Genomic DNA, 22,972 nt, shown 5'->3' with positions numbered 1-22,972 from the left:
ACTCAAAGCTTAGGCACCACTTAAGGGAGAGTAAATGGTGAGTACATTTTCATTTCTAAGACTTGCTTTATAGTACTTTTTTCTTTCTCTAAATTTGGACATTGGCAACTCCAGTCCATATTTACCTTCATTATATGTACAATGCTTTCCCAGATTCAAACAAAACAAAACAACAACTTTGTCTTTCATGGAAGAGAGTAAGTCATACTGGTGTGTAATAAAAACAAGAGAGATTTAGTGGCCTATTTTAATTTTTTTTTTTACATTTGTTTTAGGTTAACAATCCTTAACAGAATGTGAAATTATTCACATGCATTGAGCTTTACATGGTTTGTGCTGTCATTGTGATTCATGCATACCTCCTCCCTATGGGTCTTTCTTTCTCTGTCTTTACTCCAGAAAAAGGGATTCGATTTGTTCAGGAGGGTCAGTACACGCAAGCTGTCAGTCTGTTTACAGAGGCCATCAAATGTGACCCCAAAGACTACAGGTGAGGATGCTTTCTTTTTAATGAAACCACATACATGACACTGGATCATAAAGCCAGTCAAACGCCAGTCAAACTGAGATTCTTACGCCACCTGAAAGGTGATTGAATACTTTGCATTGTTTTTTTTTTTTTTAGGTTAAGACCATATTTGCTCAAGATAAAACCATTTGAATATCTTGAATTTTGAAGCTTCCTAAAAATATAAATAATGAGAAAAATGCCGTTTATTAAGTTGTACAAGTTAAGCTTTTAGAAATGCATATCATATTATAACCGATTTACATTTTGATACATTTACATATTTATATTTTACATACATACATTTTTATATATTTATATTATATTTAAAATAATATATATTAAAAGAAAAATTTATAATTTTGACTCATGTTTTTGAAGATTGCCACAATTATACGCATCCGGCTTAAGAGTGGTTTTGTGGTGCAGCATCACATAGTTTCACCAGTGACTTTATTCGGTACAAAGGTTGAATTGCGTATTGACTAGGGCTGCACAATTTTGGAAAAATCTAACAACGTCATATTTTATTTATATATTAATTTTTCTGCAATCTACATTACAATTTAAATACAATTTTGCCAGCTTTGTCTGATAGCTCTGTTTGGAAATAATTAATTAATTTAGTTTGATTGAGATGATTATGGAGGGAATTGAATCAGTTGCATTCAATTTAATAAACACATTTCAACAGATCAAAGATAAAAGTGAAATAAAACATTCATTCATTCATTTTCTTGTCGGCTTAGTCCCTTTATTAATCCAGTGTCACCACAGCGGAATGAACCGCCAACTTATCCAGCAAGTTTTTTACGCAGCGGATGCCCTTCCAGCTGCAACCCATCTCTGGGAAACATCCACACACACATTCAAACACACACTCATACACTACGGACAATTTAGCCTACCCAATTCACCTGTACCGCATGTCTTTGGACTGTGGGGGAAACCGGAGCACCCGGAGGAAACCCACACGAAGGCAGGGAGAACATGCAAACTCCACACAGAAACACCAACTGAGCCGAGGTTCGACCCAGCGACCTTCTTGCTGTGAGGCGACAGCACTACCTACTGCGCTACTACCACGCCCCTGAAATAAAACAGTGCTTTGCAATTTTCTTGGGAGTCTTAATAGTATTTGGCTACAGAAATTGAATAGTCAAAAGTAAAATAGCGCCGAGTCTTTATCATATTAATCTATAAATTTAACCTTCATTAAAGTTAAAGTTACAAATGATAAAATTTCTTCTCCCTGAATACTTTAAACTCCTGAAGTGATCACACAATCTCAGACTTTAAAAACGCATGCAAACTGTAACACTGTTACACTTTGCAACTGTGGCTCCTGGAGAGCTATAGTTTAATATCAACTCTGCATTGCATATCCTGCAATGTGACCATTACAGATGCGCACATTGTGATGCTGAAATCCTATACTGTGCAGCCCTAGTATTGACACAAATATATTATCAGCCAATCCCATAGCTGCATCTCTACACGGTTCAACCAAGTATCAGAATAGGAAAGAAAGGAGATTTAAGTGACTTTAAATGTGGCTTGGTTGAATGTGGCAAGGGACTGATAAGTGTTTAAAAACATATAATATTGTGTTGGCTACTTTTAACAGAATAACTCTTACAAAGGTAGATCGTGACAGGGATTTCACTACCAAAATATCCTCCAAAGTCATCGGATCTCAATCTAATAGAGTACTTTTGGGGTATGCCGGAACAGGGGATTTGCATTATGAATTGCAGCTAACACTGTTGGCATGATAGTATCATGTTAATATAGCCCAAAATCTCTCCAATGAATTTTTTCCAGGACATTCTTGACTCAATGAGGGTTCAATGTAATACTACCAAGGTGTACCTAATAAAGTGGCCAGTTATGTTTGCACAATCTTTGTTGTTTTTATTTATTCTCTTATTATTCTGATTACAGGTTTTTTGGGAATCGCTCTTACTGCTACTGTTGTCTGGAGCAGTATGCTCTGGCTCTTGCTGATGCTGAGAAATCTATCCAGATGGCTCCTGATTGGCCCAAAGGATATTACCGTAGGGGAAGTGCACTAATGGGGCTTAAGGTACGACCCCGCGGCATTTTATACAGCTTTTTCTTCTTATTTATTGGGTGAATTTTTGCAGTGTATCAATTGAGGTTTGTTTTTAATAGAGGTACAGTGAAGCTGAGAAAGCCATGGAACAGGTGCTAAAACTGGATGGAGATTGTGAAGAAGCTGTCAATGACCTCTTGTACTGTAAAGTGCAACAACTTACGGTAAAGATAGTGCTGTCTTTGGCTCTTTCTGTTCAAATAATTTAGTGCACATTTTTTGACATAAAAATAAATTCTGTATGGAAACACTAAGATGTGCATAAGATTGAGTGCATAGTCAAGCACTTTGCAAAAGAAAAGCATCTTATACCAAAAACGGAAATAAGGGCAGTATTAATAGCTTAAAATGTGGGAGAGCATTGATGTTATGTGATTGTATTCTACTGCAATATGGAACAATTAAATGTTGATGTTAAATCAAAAGTAATTCACAAATAATTGAAAATGAGATGATTCAATGACAATAATTCTCTATGTTACAACTGAATTATAAAATGGCAAAATATGAAATGATAAAACATGATATAAATTGTACCCAGCTTAAATGTAAAATTAAAGTTACCAGAGGTAAAGGAGAGACAAAGGAGGAGGGAGAGCGATGCAAAGAGAGCAGGCCCAGAAGTTAGCCTGATTGCAGTAGAGTCCGAGAAGATAGAATCCAGAGCAGGAGAGCGCAGAGACGGAAAAGACGCTAGGAAAAAACTATTTCCTATCCTATTTTACTACCTATTTTGTATCTTTCTTGACTAATGTTAAAAGAACATTTAAATGATTGATTAATTAGACTGATTTTTGTTTAATAAGATTTGCAAGTAATACCTTTATAGGCATTAGAAGTACAAAATGTATTGTAGAGGATTGTTTTATTGCACACACAAAAAATACTTAGTGGAGTTGAAGGGTTGTGTTTAGATAGCAGAGATGGTGTAATCCAGGGGTTTCCAAACTCTGTCCTGGAGGGCCAGTGTCCTGCAGAGTTTTGCTCCAACTTGCCTCAACACACCTGCAAGGATGCTTCTAGAAAGCCTAGTAAGAGCTTGATTAGCTAGCCCAGGTGTGTCTGATTGGAGTTGGAACTAAACTTTGCAGGACACCGGGCCTCCAGGACTGAGTTTGGACATGTCTGGTGTAATCTTTCTGATTGGTTGCATTTACTTTTAATTGCATCTGTTTGTTTTTTCTGATTTGTGTTCAACAGAGAGGGTAATATTTTGTTACTTTCTGAAAACAAGGCTTTTTTTCACTGTTCTGTCAGCATAAATCCAAACAAACCCAGAATATAAACTTTCAAAACAGAACAACACTTTTAAAGTGTTTTTTTTTTCAGATTTAATATAAGTGTTTTGCGTCTCCAGAATGTGACTAAAGTTTCAGCTCAAAACATCCATCAGATTTTTCATTATACCTTTTATAAGATTCTATTTTATACAGTTTTGCAACAGGGGGCGGTTTTGTCGTACTGCGCCTTTAAGGCTTGTCCTCCCCGCCTACCGTTTCTATGTGCCTTTCTGCGTGCCCTAATTTTCTCCCTTGGCTGCATCAGACAACAGACAGACTTAAAGGAAGAAGATCTTGCATAGCGTTTGTGAGAAATACTACAGTAAGAACTTTGTCAATGAGTATTTGTTGTGGAGTTGTTGCATCGATGAGTCACACACAATGTCGTTGCAAAGTTCACACACACACACACACACACACACACACACAGACAGACAGACAGAGCGCGCGTTTAGTTTTGCGCTCTTTTTGCATGCATATGTGACAGGAGACAGGTTAATCTCCACTGCTGTATGGATATGTTGTTAATGTACAAATTAAACCTGATTTAACGTCCACAAACCGGGACTGAAGCATCTTCTTTAATAATTCTTCTGACACGTTGTGCTGATGAAGTAAAGCTGAAGCAAATTGCTGTAATTCATTACACGTGCACTGTTTTAAAACGTGTTAAAAATGTGAAACTGACTCTTGATGACATTTGATGATGATTGATGATCCTGGCAAACTGAACAGACCTTTTAATTCCGTTTGATTTGCGCACGTCTGGTCTTGTTGATATGATTAAACACGTGACTACCGGGACGTGTTAATTTGCAGCTGTCAATCAATATTGGTGGGCGGGGGGACCGCACTCCTATGTCAAGTTGCGGTCGGTCTGAAAACTGCTCCAATTGGTTCACCGTTTTTATGGTGTTAAATAATATTATTAAAAAAAGGACTGGGTGTGTTCATATCATCCTAATATGACGGTCTATATACTATACCTACACACGTCTGTCCAAACAGCTTGAAAAGTAGATTTTTCACCATAGGTGCCCTTTAATGAACGAATGAATTTTTTTATGCATCAAGTGTGCCAATCAGTTGTTTTTATAAAATATCTAAATTATTGATTGTTTGAAAGTAGTTTTTTTTTGTAATAAGGTGTGCAAGTATTACTTTTATACAGATAGATGTAAAAAAAAGATTAGATGATTGTTTTTATTGCCAGTCTAAAAAAATGTCCTTGTTGAGTTGAAGGGTGGTTTTTAGACAGAAGGAGAAAAGGCAGACTTTTCCTATTAATGATGTTAAATACAAAGAAAAATCTAATAATCAGGAACAACAGAATAAGGCTAGTGGACTGAAACAAGCATTAGTTACAGACATTCTTGTGAAACCAGTGTCACATTAATTTCACATATTGTGATATTCCTGGCAGATAAGAATAGAGCATGCCAGAAAATAAAAAGTTAATTCAGTCCAACTGTCAGGCAAGAATTGCACTATTTGTAGCTCAATCTTATTGCAAATGATTTGTCAGATTAAATGGAAATTCCCTAAACTAGAAGTGTCACTCACAATTCAAAACCGTTCACTCAATGGGAATAAAAGAATACTTATTAACCATGACTCATCCGTATTCAATCTAATTTTAGCCTGAATAGAAGCTCAGACATGCCAAGCATCTCCTTTTGTTTGTTTCAGGGGAAAAAAAGTCAGTCTGACAGGCTTTAAATATGAACAGGTTGAGTAACTATGCAATTTTCTAAAATTATGGATTAGAATGGAGTCAGCTTTGGAAATATTACATTGGAAGGAAAATTACGCAATTCTGGAATGATGCACAAACTACAATGTATGCATAATATTTTCAGATCTTTAATGGATAAAGGTTTATACTTCCTCCTCTTTAGGAGCTTGGATATGATGAGGAGCAGAGTATTCAGTTGCTGGAAAAATATAATACAGTGCAGGCCGTTGTTGCAGCCAAGGGTAAGAGTTCATTTATTTTCTCGATTGAAGCGAACCACTTGAGGGTGCTATTGCTACACTCCATGATAGAGACTTAAAATTTGAATAAATATTGAGCATTGTGACTATAATCATTACTCAGTCACAATACAAGTTATTTTATTGTGTGCTTTTCAGCAGGAAAGGCAGTATTATGAAATATTCCTAGTTCTGTCAAATGATTAATCACACCCAAAATAAAAAAAAATTATTTAAATAAGGTACTTACTGTGTGTAAATATTGTGTGTATATAATTTGTATTGGATATAAGTATTAATAAAATGAATAAACATTCTCTCATTTTTTATCATTTATTTAGGCTAGAATAAAAGCTGTTATATTTTTCATAAACCATTTTTAGGTCAATATTTTGGTCAATATTTTGAAAGCATTTTTTTTTTTCAGTGGTCTACAGCAGTGGTTCCCAAAGTGGGGGTCGAGAGACATTAAAGGAGGGGTCGCCTGGTGATTTCAAAAAATCTATTTTTATTAAACTATAAAAGATACCATATTTTATCCATAAGCTACTGAAGAGGAAATAAATAGTCGTTTATAGTTACTATATACTACTGTATAGTTACTATAGTAGCTTATAGTTAGTAGTTCTATTGGATTGCGACCCCTGGGGTAATTACATTAAAGACACCGCTATAGCGTCAGATGCAGCAGATTGATTTTATAGCACCAGGTTAAACTTTCTGGCCCATTTACAGCACTGACATGCATTAAAATGGGGGTCACTTGCTGAAAAGTTTAAAAGCCCCTGGTCTACAGAACAAACCACCGTTATACAATGATTTGCCTAGTTACTCTTACTTGCTTATTTAACCTAGTTAAGCCTTTAAATGTCACTTTAAGCTGAATAGTAGTATCTTGAAAAAAATCTAGTCAAATATTATTTACTGTCATCATGGCAAAAATAAAATAAATTCATTATTGGAAATAAGTTTTTTTAAACTTATCTTTAGAAATGTGCTAAAAAAATGCATTAAACAGAAATTGGCTAAAACATATTTTGCTTACTTTTCAGAATCAGGTAAAACTGTACAATAAATTGTTTAGCACATCCCTTAAACAGGAAATTTCACTCAAATCATCTAATATATAGATTATTTTTGTCCCCCCTTCAGTCCTTGCTGATTCCTAAAATGCAACAATATTGTGGCAGTATTGTGTATTTAAAATAGCCAAATGAAACAAAAGTGACCAATGTTGTGATTTGGTGCAAATTTAAACGTCCGAGTGAACTATAGCTACAATTTTACATTATTGCAGTGAAACATAAATCTCTGCTTCACATAACCCTATTTAATATTGAAATCTTTGTTTTTCAGCATCAAATCAGGACTGTGCACTCCTTCAACCTGGGTGAGCAGTCACAGAGTTGATTGTAGTTTTTATTTCCATTTATTTATCTACTGTAATTATAATGCAGTTCTTCAGCACTAATTCTGTCCATATTTCTAAAATTGTTGTCGTCTTCTTTGCAAGTCCTTGCAATTCTCTTTGGGTGGGCAACGTGACCACAGAACTGACTGAGAAACATCTGCGGGACCTCTTTAAAATGTGAGTTTATTTACCCCAATCAGTTTTTAGATATCTAAAAGATGAGAATCTAATCTAATTTTAGATATATCATCATTTCCCATTATGTTTTTGTGTTTGTGTTTTTTTTTTTTTAAATGATGTTTGCCAGTTACGGAGAAATTGACAGCATTCGGGTCCTGCATGAACGTTTCTGTGCGTTTGTTAACTTTAAGAATGCCAACATGGCCTCCCGTGCAATGGAGAAACTCAATGTAAGTCAATCATAGTCATTTATTATTATTATTATTATTATTATTATTATTATTATTATTATTGACCATCTTTTTATTTCTGCTACATAAAACCAAGGCTTGACATTAACTTTTAAGTTTTCCAACATTACTAGCCACTCGCCATTTTCACTAGTGACACTTTTATTGTTGGGAAAATATATTTTATACACATAAATATTACTATGAGATGCTAAAAGTACTTGATTTAGATTTTGTGTTATCTCCACATGACTCAGTCATTTCCCTTTTTGTGTGTCGTGTATGAGCTTGCTCAATTATCATGAACAAATTGGTCATGGTTTCATAGTATTACAATTATTTTTTATTTCACATAATATTAGCTCAAAATGAAGGATTTATCAAATGCATCTCTGACCACACCAAACGTAAACAATTATTTCTTAGCCACAAATTTTAAATGTCAAAACAAGCTAAATATAGCTGTATACTATTCTTTTTATTTAACAAAACATATGTACAGTAATCTGTTCTGGCTAAAGTTCCCAGATCACCAGTAAACTACACATATATATATATATAGGGAGTTAATTTCCCATTAAATCAATGTTATTGTAAAAAAAAATATAATTAAACTGTATTAACGCAAGATAAATTGGGCAAAAAACATACCGTGTGATAATGAAAGGATGATCACACACTGTTTACGTTAGACTCATAAATAATCTGTTCAAAGAATAAAGCGAAAGCAACCGGTGCTGCTTACAAAAAGACAAACCTGGAACTCTTGCAAGCAGCAAGACTGTTTTGAGCATCATCACTTTTTGTCTTGACTATTTGAAAGAGAACCGATCACATCAGTTTTTTCTAGACACAGTTGCTTCACGCATGGAAATGGGAGCGTGCACGCATTTAAAACAGTCGCACGCCTCACCTCAGCTGTTAGCGCGAGTGATAATCCTCTCATTCGGTATTCACCTGCTTTCTATTGCTTACACTAATGCAGTTATTTTTGTCAGTCATGTTGCTCCTCAATTCTAAGATCGCCTTTGCATGCGTATTGGACCATCCTTATTGTCGAACCCTGCTTTTAAGAATTATTATCCGGGAAAATTATTTAGTATTATTTAGCCAAAGTCAGTTGTCTGAAATCTTCCCACATTTGGCGGGTTGACGGGTGTTAATGTCAAGCTCTGCATAAAACCCTTTGTTATAATCATTAGTAGTCATAATAGTAGTAATGGTTGAGATGCTATTAGTATTAGTAGCCTCTTGAGCTTTGTTTTTAATAAATAAAAATAACTGTACGGATAACTGTTTATATTTGTTTTTCATAATCACTGTTTTTGCAAATGAACTAATCCATGCTTGATGAAAAACATGATTAATTGAAATTAATAAAGAGAGTTGTCTGTTTTTGCCCTTTAGCTCTTCATGTAGTCCTGGTATGCTAATTGTTTTGTGAAACACTTCTTAGGGACATTTTATTGAGAATACTCGACTAGTGGTTCGATATCCAGACCGACGGATTCAAAGAGTTCTGCCAACACCTGCTATGCAACAACCTGCTGGAGCTACTGGGTAATTTCAATTTCTACTGTGTTGTATTATTATATATAAATGCATGTTGTAATACTGTATATATTACCTTTAAAGGGTGATATCATTTATTTTGATTGCTTTAATTGGCAATAGTGTTTAACTAAATATTTATCCCGGTTTTTCTGTGATCGTTTTCCTGCCAATTCTACATGTTGAATACTGATCTGAAGGTTTGCTTTGATTGTAAGATTTAAAAGACAAAACCAAGATGTTCTCTTTTAGCTTTGGCTTATTTTGTTAATTATTCAGCTCTGCAAAGTTTGACTCTTTTGAACACCTCAATTATTTGGATCAGCTGTGTTTGATTAGGATTGGAGCCAAACTGTGCAGAGATGCGGCCCTCCAGGAATTGAGTTTGAGACCTATGATTTAGGGCCTTATTTAAAAAGTGTTATCTATTGGGGGTCTATTCCAAAAAGATTTGATTTCTTGATTCAGAGGAGTTGAGAATCAAGAGTAAATACCAAAGTTCAGATTCAGTTTCTTCAAGTGGAATTGATGACTCTTTTTAGTTTGAAGAACTAATTAATTACTAATTTGACACTTTTTTTTTTTTTTTTTTGCTAGTAATTTTCTGAAGTCAGTTACTACTAATGATCAGATTTATGCAGACAGAATGAGGATGGTTCACTTTCACCTTTGAAAAGAGGGCTAGGAGTGCAATCTCATTTGAATTTAAAGTGACAGCCACCAAAAGAGCACAATTTGGGTCAAAACTAAAAAAGGGCCAGTTTCAAAGAGTTATAAAAAAAAATATTTGTTTGGTTATTTGTGCTGAAACTTCACACACACACACACACACACACTCTAGGGACATCAGAAACATATTTTAAGTCTTGTAAAAAGGGATATAATAGACCCCTTTCAAAACGACATACTTGAGCATAACATAGTGAACAGGGGCGGACTGGCCATCTGGCAGACCGGGCAGTTTCCTGCAGGCCGATGTAGTTTTTTGGCCAGGCTGTTCATTTTCTTATGATCTGATCGGTCCTTAAAACACTGTCAGACTGTTGTGTTTTTCTGCCTAATTAATTGACTATGCTGTGATCTGTGACGCTCTGAAAGTAAGATTTTACTTTTCTGGACAGACCAGCCCATGTGACATAATCTGCAGCCCATTGGTTCTTTTCTTTATTGACATTGGACTGACCCAATCACAAACTTCCATTGTGGGCTTTGTGCAAGCGTGCAACGTCGGTGTGTATTTTTCAAAATAGTCGAGAGTCTCGCCTGTTTCTCACCCCATATGTGCGGGAGAGCAGAAGCGGCGCGCAGCCGTTTGCCTTCTGTGTCTGTAGCGCGCAGCAGAGCACAGATCAATATATTCCTGTCTAGTCTATCTAGCAGTTACCTATCTGTCTATATAAATATACTTTTTTTTTTTTACTTTTCATCTGCACCAAGGCCTGCAGAAACTTCCTCCTATGCCGTTTCCTTAACCTGCAAGTCTTTATTTTACAAAATATAAAGAATATATGCCTCGCAAGCTCTATGAGGAGTCAGTCATGTATTTTAAGATGCACTCGGTCAGTAGATAATCGCATGAGATATCATGACATTTTGTTTTTGATCATCAGCATGATGTAGGCTTATAGTTATAATAATATTTATACAATATGATTATAATGATATTTATACATGACCAAACTAGTGTACAACTAAAGCAAAACTAATAAGTTTTTTCTTACATTTAGTTTTGTAGTTAGGGCCCAAACAAATATTTGTTGAATTTTTTACATTTTTTAAGTTCATTTGATTGACTGTACAACCTTTAATCAATGTTTAATATTTCGTTGTTGAGTTAAACATTTGTTTAGGGTCTCTGATACATTGCTTTTATTTATCTTTATTTTATTAAACAACTGTTTATCTAGTTCAACTGTTTGTCTAGTTCATTATTTAATATAGGTTTCCTCAAAACACACAGGCGCACACAAGATGGACTTCCAGTGTAGATTATAATTTAATTTTAATAATAAATAAAAAAAATGTAAGTTTTTAATTTGTCAACTCTCATTATTTTCTATATAGAGCTTTTGTGCTTTTATAAAATGAGAGCTGGTAAACATTCAAGGGCGTGCACAGATGGGTAGCATTTTGATTGATGTAGTGGGCCGCTCTGTCCCAAAATGCCAGGGCCGATTAAAAAAAAATAAAATAAAAATACAAAAAATATATTATATTTTTCCCCTCTTCTCCTCCAGTCCAGCCCTGATAGCGAAACTGAATTATAGTCTACAACAGAAGGTTTTGAGCTCCACTTTAAATGCATAAAAAGATAACAAATGCACAGCGTGAAGGGTTTTTACTTATTTTACAACTGTACATTCAAATAAGTATTCTTTTGAAATGATTGCAAATGTCCAAATAAATCTTCGTCTCTTTCAGACCAAGACGCAGAGGTCCTGTCAACGGAGATGAGTGTTACTTCTGGAGGACCACCGGCTGTCATTTTGGAGATAGGTGTCGCTATAAGCACATTCCCGATCACAGAGGCAAAGACTGGCAACCTTGAATCAACACTAGCCTTACTTTCTCCCCCTAGGAACTCGACCGCATGACTGTAGGGGACTGTAATCTTCACTTTGATTAGCTGTAGGTCAGGACCAGTATTGTGGATCAGAGTCTTGAGGTCAGAGATCCCCCCCCACCCCCCTCCTCGAGTGAATTCACTGTCAGACTCTGAACCTCATGGGGATTCAAAGCAGACGGCTCCCTGGGAAAAAGTGTCTTTTGAGGTGGGGTTTGGGTGGTGCAGAGTGCCAGAGCATCGCTGTACCGCATGGCCGTCTGCTGAGGTTTAACACGGCCTCTCATATCCAATGCTCTCTTCTTTTTTCCTGTGCCAACACCACCAATCCAACCAATCCAAAGAAGAGTTGCAGAGCTTGTCTGACATTTGAGTTAATCTCGAGAGAAGAGAATGACTCTCAATATATATATATTTTTTTGCGTGTGAGGTTGCAGAGTTTGGAGAGGATCGTACCAAAGAATAATCCAGTGCCATACGCTGAGAAACAAAAACTGAGCGTATTTGTAAATGCAAGTGTGTTTTAGAATTCCACCACCTCAAACACACTCCAGCTGTTCATTCAAGTTTACAGTCATTTGTAATTGGACTAAAGATGTATTCTCTCGCAGATTTAAGGCATGTCAGTATTGTGAAGGGTCAGAGCAATGTTTGAATTTCGCAAAATCATTTTCAGTTCTCCTTTCTTTCCCTTTTTTCTTTGCAGTCTTGCACTTTACCGTGTTGGATGGGGAGCTTGGGCATTTAAAGTTGGCGACAGGTTGTTCCTCCAGCATAAGGTGGATGTAGATTTATTTTAATTTTCCAAGAGTAGAGGTTTGGTCAGAATAGTTTTGAAAGGTATTGATGATCTGTGGTCATCTGTGATATTTTGTTCATGGTTTTTTCTGATGGCATGCTGTTGCCATTTAAATTTACATTTGTCTACGACAGTGTTTCTCAACCACGGTCCTGGAGGCCCACCCACACTGCATATTTTGGATGTCTCCTTTGTTTGTCACGCTCATCTTTCAGTATCTGCTAATGAACTGATGCTCTGAAACAGGTATATTTGGTTAAAGAGACATGGAAATGTGCAGAGCTGGTGGTCCTCCAGGAATGTGGTTGAGAGATTTTGTTATACGACTATGAATATGAACGTGATTAATGGTTTTCCGTTTAAGGGCGAGTTCACGACAAAATGAACATTCTTGTACTCTCATTTTATCTACTCGCGTCATTCCAAACTCATTAGAAATATTTTCATCTTTGAAACACAAATGCTTTTAATCATATCTGAGAGATTTTCATGACCAAATTATCTAAAACTGTTAGAATGAGATTGAAAAAATGAATTAATATACAAGGCGTCGGAAGAGTAACGATCGTACATATGATGATCTCGTTGAGTTTAGAATTGTATTCATATTAACGTTAATCACCAATATGATGTCATAAATCTTAGTGGTTCTTGCCTAAGCTGAAAAGTGCCATGTGACACGCAAGATTAAACCTTATTGGTTCTCACTCGTCAAGCAAGCATGATTGAGCAGTTGTAAACATTTACTCACTGATTAATGATTTATATTTTGACTGGAATCTTAAATCAAGACAGAAGACCAAGATTAAACTGCTTAAATTTGATCAAGTAATACATTTAAATCGATGATTTTTTGGATCTTTTTTTTTTTTTTTTCAAAGTGTCAACTTTTTTAGTGAATACACATTTAATGGAAACACAAAAGTCCCCCAGATTTAATTAAAAAAAAAGATTTATTCTATTTTTGAATGGGTTTGGAACAACATGATGATGCGTAGATGCCAAAAATACCATTTTGGGGTGAACTAACCCTTTAAGGCGAAGGCGTCAAATCCAGTAGAGGGCCGCAGCTCTTCACAGTTTAGTTCCAACCCTGCTTCAACACACTTACCTGTAGGTTTTTAAACAAAACTGAAGGGCTCAATTAGCTGCTCAGGTGTGTTCAATTAGCGTTAGAACTAAACTGTGCAGAGCTGCGACCCTCCAGGAACTGTCTTTGACCCATGTGCTTTAATGTTTCAGTTATAGACTGAGTCATGCTGCTCCACACAATGCAGAAAATCGTGTGTTTTTCTCTATATCTTACGCAAGAGGTCTGAGACACAGGAAACTCTTGCATTTGGCACTTTTCATGCCGTCAGCACAAATTTGACCGGGTGGTTTTTATCATTTCCTTTTTTTTAACGTTCCTGCTCTGGGTACAGTGGGAGAGAAGGAAGTCGGCTGTTTAAGACTATTGGTCATGTCTTCCTCCTCATGACTCATTTTGTACAACAGCGTGCACATTTTTATCTTGCAATATTCTTTTTTTCAATGCATTTGAAAACTCGTATGACCTCTGATGTTGTGCTGTTCTGACACGCATAACCAAAGAAACACTAATGTTTACCTATAGTGTACCACAAACAAACATGTCTGCTATTTTTGTACATTACACTATTTAGGATGTATCAGTTTATGAGTTTTTACTGTAGATATGACTGCATGGACTTTTATGCAGTTTGTAGTGATTTTAGTTGTATTGGGCTACTTTTGGCTCCATGTGACAGTCCGGAGTGCCTTAAAACATTTGCTTTCCTGACAGATGAGTTATTTTAGCATTAATATTTAAGTCTCGCTCCCATTTAATATTTAAGAAGAATGGGGGACAAAATGCTAAATATTGAACATTGTAGCGTGTGTCCAGAGTAATGTCTGTTTCGTTGGTTTTGGATGGAGGCGTACAGCTGTGGTTCTCATTCTTGTTTTTAGGTTTTAAAAGACACCTGTGTGGTCAAATAAATTATTTTAATGATTTTGTTTCTTTGAGGAGTCACACAACAGTAGCAGCTCCTCACACTGTTTTGCTGCTCAAAGAGCGCTTAATAGTTTAAATGTGCATTAAAGGACATTTATCACTCGAATGATGTTTTGTGTCATTTTGAAACTTTAGCTCAACTCTTATAAAAAAAAAAAAAATAGCTCTACGTTTGACATTTTCACTAAATTTATTTGTTATTTTTCATGTTATTTCCTGAGTTTGACATATTCTTGCTTTGTTTTCTTTTTATTTAAATTGTTTGCATTGGAAAAAAAGAACATGTGATGTGTTAATCCCAGATTTTCTTCTGCTTTTTTTGTTGCTTTTGCTAAAATTTGACTTTTTTTTTTTTTTTTTTTTTTTTTAAGAATGGCAAGTAAAAAAATCTGCCACATGAATGCTTAATTCAGACATTACTATCCATTTTTATTAAAAATATTTTATCAGTACATAGTGCACTTATATTAGGCTACTTATATACTATTATAGCCTACTGGCTAATATACAATAATATTAGCTTAACTGAAAAGAACAAACTAGAGCTTCTTGCATATTGTGCATTTACAACACATACAACGCATATACTATTGTTGTCCTACTAGTAGAAAGACAGTACAGTATTTCTCTTCCAGTATACTCTATATTTAAGTGTGTTTATCAGCTGACACAAGGGGGAGCTCTTGCACAGGGTTCATTATCCTGTACATTTCAAGTACCCTCAGTAAAATAAACTAAAATTAAACGTTTATAACATAACCATGTCTCCAACATAAACGTAATATAATGTGGCTGGATATTACTGTTGGATTTTATTTTAAACTTATGTCCTGACAGCATCAGTATATATGCTGTCCGTTAGGCATCCAAAATAGCTGGAGCATCAGAAAATGTTCTCTTTCATCAGCAGCTCTTGAAAGTGGCCTGTGGTTTGTGCGATCACATATGAAGAGCACATGTGAGGGAAAATCCTGCTGGGTCTAAAACCAGCCTCCAGTCCATCAGAAAAAGTTGTCGGACCTACAGCGTGTACTGTATGAGTTGCTCTGCTATTGTGGCCTGGAGCCAGTGGTTTGTGGCCTGTATGTATTGTTTATGAAAGTCTATTGATAACTCAGTTACTGGTTACAAGCCTTCATGACTCAAGCTGGACCTTTCTAGGAAATGCACACTTTCACACTGAATTCACGTTTGATGTAGAACTTTACCAGTAAATATATGTAGTCATTTAACATGTTTTATGCAATTAACATCCGGCTACCTCGCTGAAAAAGCACACACACACTTTTATTTATACATACTTATTAAATCTATACAAAAGTGTAAAATATTTGTTAAATCACTTTACATTTTTTAGTTATCTAATCAGAAATATTTTTAATGCTGGATCTTCTGTTATACACACACACACACACACACATATATATATATATATATATATATATATATATATATATATATATATATATATATATATATATTAGGGTTGTAACGGTATGAATTTTTCACGGTATGATAATCGTCTAAAACAATACCACGGTTTGACGGTTTCGCGGTATACGGTATGTTACAAATGTTACAAAATAATAGAACAGTGAAGCAAATTTGACTTTCCAAATAATATATTTTTAGTTACTATAAACAACACCACTTACAATGAACAAATAAAAAAATAAGAAAATAATAAATAATGTGTCAAAGTCCAAATAAAGTCCAAATAAACATGGTGCAAATCCTCAGTAAAAAAATAGATATAAATATTTACTATACTATAAATAGTTACATAACGAAACTAGATTCAATATGGAACATCCTAGGTTTTATGTGCCAGCATGGATATGGTTGTCTGTGGATATGGATTTGGAAATGGTTGTCTGCAATGCAGACAAACAGCTGCACCTTCATATGCGTCTTTTGAAAACAGCAAGACCAGCAGTTCGTCTTTGCTGTGTCACTGTTTTGTCATGTTTCTGTGCTGCTGTGCATGCAAAAGTACTTAGTATGAGAATTATTTCATGCAAAACTTTTTTTTGCGTTTTATTTAGCCGCGCATAAATGTATGCCTATCTCTCATTCCGTGTTGTTCAAAAAGCTTGGTCCACAAACAAAAGCGAAACCTATGCTTATTGGTTGTGATATAGCGAGTTTGAACCAATCTGGGCATGGAGGAGGGACAATGCATCAATGTAGCATGTCTGATTTGTCCGGAGACACAGTGACGAGCGTTTCTTTGTCAAATCAGCGTTGTCAAATGTTGATGACGTAACCGCACTGATTCCGGAGCCTCTGAAAGTCCGCGAATGTTATGTGATACAGCACTGGAAAGCTGAGATTCTCTTCTTTATGCCAATCTTTGAATTGTATGAATCGGATCAGCGGATCAAAAGTTATTAAACATTTAAGAGCAATACTTATTTTTAGCCGCGGGCGGCTGTCTCGGTCTTTAAGGAGACAGAAAACCGTTAAAGGTTAAAACCGTTGATATGCAATTGTTCATGGTATGATAATCGTGCACGTTCAAATCGTGGTAAACCGTCATACCGGTATATTGTTACAACCCTAATATATATATATATATATATATATATATATATATATAGATATGCTCATCACACAAGTAGCAGTGCGATGCGGCTGCATATCGGCACTGGTGGGAGGCATGTGTTGCGAGGCGTGCCCTAGTGTCCCCAATTGATGATATCCAGCCACATCACAATGCTTCGAGTGTGATATTGCGCTTATACAGCAGTTCGGCGACATCATCGTTTATATAAAAAAGAAAATTAAACAGAGAGTCTCAAAACCCTTTTGTAAGAGGAACTACTTTCTTCCGGCGTCCATTCATTCACATTTGCAGCTGACGTCAGAACAGCAGAAACCGTTGCTACTTCACCAACGTCACTTTAGAGCTAGTGTTTGAATGATTCTCTAGCGTAATGTCTAAAGTGGTGACAAAACCGGTGATTTTACTCACGTTTTAAAAATATAGGGCTGAACGGCATAAAATACCATCAGTCTACAGAGGTTTCCCAGTATATCTCTGTTGCAATCAGGCAGGGCTTAATTTGTGCCTGAACACGCCGGATCCGGCACCTCATTTTACCAATCCCCTCTCAACCACCCTCCTCCCCCATCCGCTGTTCACTTTCACTTTCTTCCGCGACTCCTCAACCCTCTTTACTTTTGTCTACGACTTTTGTCTGATGTAAGTTGAAATGACTAAAAAAAAGTTAATTTGATTCAACTCCAAAATGAAGGCAGCAAGATTTCTTTGCAGTATTTTATTTTATAGAAAACTACTTTTAAAGGGCACCGATTTTACCCATTACAATATGAAGGATAAGACTTCTGCAAGATAAGAGTTTCTGCAGAATATGTCTAAAGTTTCCACTCAAAATATTCATCAGTGTATTCATTTTTGTAACCTGTGGCTTTAAATCCAGATAAGCCGCTTCTCCCTGCCCACCGCTCCAATGTGTGTGTCTGCTTCTCATGTGTTATGTCAGATAAACAGCAGTCAGTGATAGAGACAGACACGGATGAAGTCAAAAATATGATCAGTAGTCAAAAATGCTAAGTAAGTTTATTTGATATATTTGTGGAGGAGTTTATTCAAACCTTTCTGATGCCGTTTGCAACACACACACACACACACACGTTTACTGACATTGTGCGGTCAGGATTATTGTAATTGTTAAGAATTACATAGCGATTTTAATCTATTTTTAAAACATTTTAAACTAATTATCAATGAGCAGCTGATTGCAGAGACTTGTAACATGTTTTAATCTTAGTTTCTTTGCAGAAAATGTTTTGTAAACGTGTATACATATTATGGAGACATGGCACCTGTCAATCAATTCCGTGGGCGAGGAAAACCACTCTGCTACGTCACGTTTTGTTACAAGTTTTGTTTCTTGTAGTGAAATTACAGAATGGCTTCAGGATAAGTGTGTGATTTCATCCTTTTTGGAGATTTTTGTTGAACTTCATTGGTAGAAATTATAGCATTTTTTTTCTCTCTTGAACAAAACACTCAGTGTCCTCTCTTTTCTGAGAGCAGACACAATGTTGAAGTGGTCAAATGACTAACAACTACACTAAACCGTGTCCTAGTTTTGTCAAGCAGCAATATTATAATTTACTGCTTTGCTCTGATGTGTGACAGTCCGTTGAAAAAACCTGAACTCCAGTTTTGTCAAACTCATGGCAGTATTTTCTCAGACTGTGGTGCCCTTCATGGACGTGCGAGGCCTGCGTTATGAAACTTGCGACTCATGCAAAGAGAGGGAAAACAGGAGGTGACGGTGGGGGTAAACCGGAGGAGGTGCTATAATTTGAAAAGGCAGTTGTTTATTGTTGAAGAGCATGTATTTATTTCATGGCACCGCAAATTGTGGCTAAGGGCAGAGCCGGGTCTCGCTGGGTAATTACAGAGCTTGAGGCAGAGCCCGACCACAGCAGCGTCTCTTTAGAGCCAGAGCTTGAGCCTTCACACACACACGCTCGGCATCTATATGCACTACACACTTGCTGAAGATCCCATCTGTGCTGTCAGATAATGATAATTTTAGCACCTATCTATGTTATACTGTACGTGGATTAGCACAAGTCTGATAAGTGTTGCGGAAATTCACTAGAAACATGCTAAAGTTTGACTGCAGCTGCTTTTTTCAAATTTGCTTAAATATACACTTGTTTAGTTTCAAGTTTGTATACAATTATTTGAAATTCTCTGTTCTCCCTGTCTCTGTTCTCTTTACATCTTTAAATTCTAAATTTACATCTCATTATTCCAAATTAACGCCTCTCAGTTGCTAATTAACATCCCTCAATTCCAAATTAACGTCTGTCAGTTCAAAATTACCATCTCTCAATTCTAAATTAACGTCTACTAGTTTCAAATTAACAAATCTTCAAATCTCTCAATTCCAAATATCTTTAATACAAACTAACATCTGTTTCAAATTAACATCTCTCAGTTCCAAATTTAGATCTCTGTTTCATATTTATATCTCTGTTCAAAATTAACATCTCTGTTTAAAATTTAGATCTCTGTTCCAAATTAACATATCTGTTCCAGATTTAGATCTCTGTTACATATTTATATCTCTGTTCCAAATTAACATCTCTCAGTTCCAAAATTAGGTCTCTGTTCCATTTTTATGTCTCTGTTCCAAATTAACATCTCTCAGTTCCAAATTTAGGTCTATGTTCCATATTTATGTCTCTGTTCCAAATTTAGATCTCTCAGTTCCAAATAAACATTTCTCAGTTCCAATTGAACATTTCTCAGTTCCAAATGAAAACTTCTCGGTTCCAAATAAACATTTCTCAGTTCCAATTGAACATTTCTCAATTCCAAATGAACATTTCTCAATTCCAAATTTATATCTCTCAGTTCAAAATTAACATCTTTGTTTTAAATTAACATCTCTCAATTCCAAATTTAGATCTGTTCCAAATTTAGATCTCTCGGTTCCAAATTAACATCTCTCGATACAAATTGTAGAGGTCTTAATTCCGAATTTACATCTCTCGATTTTGAATTTACATTTCTCAATTGCGAAATATCTTTCAACAACAAAATTACTGCTTTCAATTGTGAATTTACATTTTTAAATTTCTCAATTTCAAAATAAATTCTCATTATTACAAATTTAAATCTCTCAATTTAGAGTTCACATACAATTCTGAGTTTGTATATACAAATTATATGTTTACATCTTTCAATTCTAAATTCACATCTTGCAAAAAACATCTTTAAAGTTAATATCTCATAATATCCGCACACCACCCAGGTTGTCTTTTCATCAGTTTTATTTATTTTGTAGTTTAGTAAATGCTGAGTCAGTGGATCTGTAGTTTTAAGTTTTTAACATTGAGATAGCTGAAATATACTTTTGAATATGAACTCTTTGTAAAATTGATTAGAGTACAGTATATGTTGTTGGCTTTACCATTATTATAATCTGTGGGAAAACAGTAATAGTTAGGAATTAGTAGGTGCGTCCTTGCATTTGGCTGGTAGTATATGTCACGTACAGTGTGCCACCCATGATGAGTCACATATAATATACATGTACTGTATATAGGTAGCAATAGCAATCTTGTTGACTGCATGTGTATTTTTGGGCAGATTTCTCTTTGATTAGCCGTTCTAACAGGATCCCCCTTCCTGTCTCGGTTTTACCCAGAGGGAGGGACCTGCATTCAAGCACACAGTCACACCAGATTTGGCACAAAAAAGCAACCAAATTGCTAGTTTTCAATTGACGGTGATGTCTTGAAACAGAGGTTAGGTAATTAGGGAAATTGCTAAATATTTTCATACACTGAATACGTTTTATAATTTTTTCCTCTTGTTTGCTTCTAAAAATGTGCATAGAAGTTACGGTAATTGTTGCTGAGGTACAAAATTATGAAGGTTATTTGCTCGAAATATGCCTGTGAATCCAAAAACAGTGTTTCTGAGGTTTGTTGAAGCTGAAATACACACAGAACGTGCTAATTTGGTCCCAAACATGCAGGCATTTAAAGCATGTAAATATGCAGGTAAGTGTGTAAATACAAACAGCTGTTATCTAAAGAGTGAGCAAACCAAGCAAAGGACTGCAGATGAAGGTGAAAACGAGTCTAGATATATTTAAGACAATCCTTGCTGTGGTTTTGAAGAGAAGGATGTCTTGCTTTTTTGGGAGTGAGGTCTGCGGTCACCTCACTGAAGAAACATCTACTATGTGGTTATGCAGCCTCTTTTAGTTTCTTGGATTTGGGACATATGGAGTTATTCAGGACTCGAGATCTTCCTGTGGGTTCGTGTTACAAAGTTGGCGATGAGAGGTTTAAGAGTGTGAGCAGATCAAAATGTAAGATGAAGTGTCTTTGAAATTGTCTGATTTTTATTCTTTTTTTTTCTTTTTTTTTTAAAGAGGGATTTAGAGTCGTAAAACCAACAATTAAATCTAACAACCAATATGCATTATTTTGACTAGAATAAAAGCCAACCCAGGCTTATTCTAAAAACGTACTGTTATTTACATTTCCAGGGAGCACCCAATATGTCTTAGAAAGTACTCTTTTTTTTTTTTTTTTTTTTTTTTTTTTTTTGCATTTTTTATTTTATTTTTTGTAAATCCATAGCGAGTGCTGTTTGTTTTTTTAGAGATCTCAAATTTCTCTCACGAGTGCCGTTCGCGCATGCTGTTCTCACCTAAATCCACTAGGGGCCGCTGTCAACTAACTGAAGGACTGACTGATCGACTAACCCACCCTCCTTCTTCTCTAAACTTAACCTATAGTGTTACCCACACCTGATTTTACCATGTTTTCAGATTTTATCACATTCTCACCCTGTTATTTAACCTGACTATTTTATTTTTTGGATTCGAACCCTGTCGCCGCGGTCAAATCCTCTTATTCATTCATTCATTTTCTTATCAGCTTAATCCCTTTATTAATCCGGGTTCGCCACCGCGGAATGAACCACCAACTTATCTAGCAAGTTTTTACGCAGCGGATGCACTTCCAGCAGCAACCCATCTCTGGGAAACATCCACGCACACATTCACACACACACACACACACACACACACACACACTCATACACTACGGACAATTTAACCTACCCTAAGCATGAAAAGGAACGCCATCATACCACCCCATAACGTTTATTTTAAAGATGAAATAGAGCCATGCGTACTAATGGCTACATAATTCACGATCTCTAGAAATTTATATAGGGCTACATTTTTAGAATGAACCTGATAAGAGCAGTTTTTACTTTAAAACAAACAAACAAAAAAACTATTTTAAGGTCAATATTATTTGCCCCCTTAAGCAATATTTTTTTTTTATTGTCTACCGAACAAACCATCATTACACAATGACTTGCCTAATTACCCTAACTAGCCTGGTTCAACTAATTAAATTGCACTTTTTCAACTGAATACTAGTTATAATATCAAGTTTTAAATATGTTTTCAGTAATTAAACTTCCAATAAATGTACATGAAAATATTATGAGACAAGGTGTTAAGTCAGATTTTTATATTATATAGAAAATATTTCTATATTTATTTAACATTTATTAATTACTATTTTATATCAATAAATTCTTCATGTTTTGTCTTAAATTATGAAAATAGAAATAAATTATGAAATAAACTTGCCCAGTTAACCTAATTAAGTTGCACTTTAAGCCTATGGCTAGTTATACTATCAAGTTTTAAATATGTTTTCTGTAATTACATTTCCAATAAATTTACATATAAATATTAAAAGGCAATGATGTTTAGTCAGATTTTTATATTATATAAGACGGTATTTCGTTATATATTTAAC

General features: G+C 35.4%; 1 protein-coding gene across 6 annotated transcripts in view; it reads left to right on the top strand.

The window, feature by feature from the left end:
• The window catches only part of zgc:123010, a 35,762-nt gene extending 21,027 nt beyond the window's left edge, over window positions 1–14,735 (top strand). For 3 of the 6 annotated variants that reach the window (XM_068212931.2, XM_068212929.2, XM_068212928.2), the window contains exons 8-17: window positions 400–490; window positions 2,453–2,594; window positions 2,684–2,788; window positions 5,803–5,881; window positions 6,306–6,365; window positions 7,235–7,268; window positions 7,392–7,466; window positions 7,597–7,699; window positions 9,156–9,259; window positions 11,672–14,735. In XM_068212931.2, coding sequence (XP_068069032.1) covers window positions 400–490; window positions 2,453–2,594; window positions 2,684–2,788; window positions 5,803–5,881; window positions 6,306–6,365; window positions 7,235–7,268; window positions 7,392–7,466; window positions 7,597–7,699; window positions 9,156–9,259; window positions 11,672–11,798 — 920 coding nt within the window. In that variant the 3' untranslated portion in view covers window positions 11,799–14,735. 6 annotated transcript variants of the gene reach the window in all.
• Window positions 14,736–22,972: the final 8,237 nt, after the last annotated feature.

This window comes from Danio rerio, chromosome 13, assembly GCF_049306965.1.
Source record: "Danio rerio strain Tuebingen ecotype United States chromosome 13, GRCz12tu, whole genome shotgun sequence".
Taxonomy (NCBI): domain Eukaryota; kingdom Metazoa; phylum Chordata; class Actinopteri; order Cypriniformes; family Danionidae; genus Danio; species Danio rerio.
The sequence above is the reverse complement of the archived record's forward strand: the minus strand, read 5'-3'. Positions and strand labels throughout refer to the sequence as shown.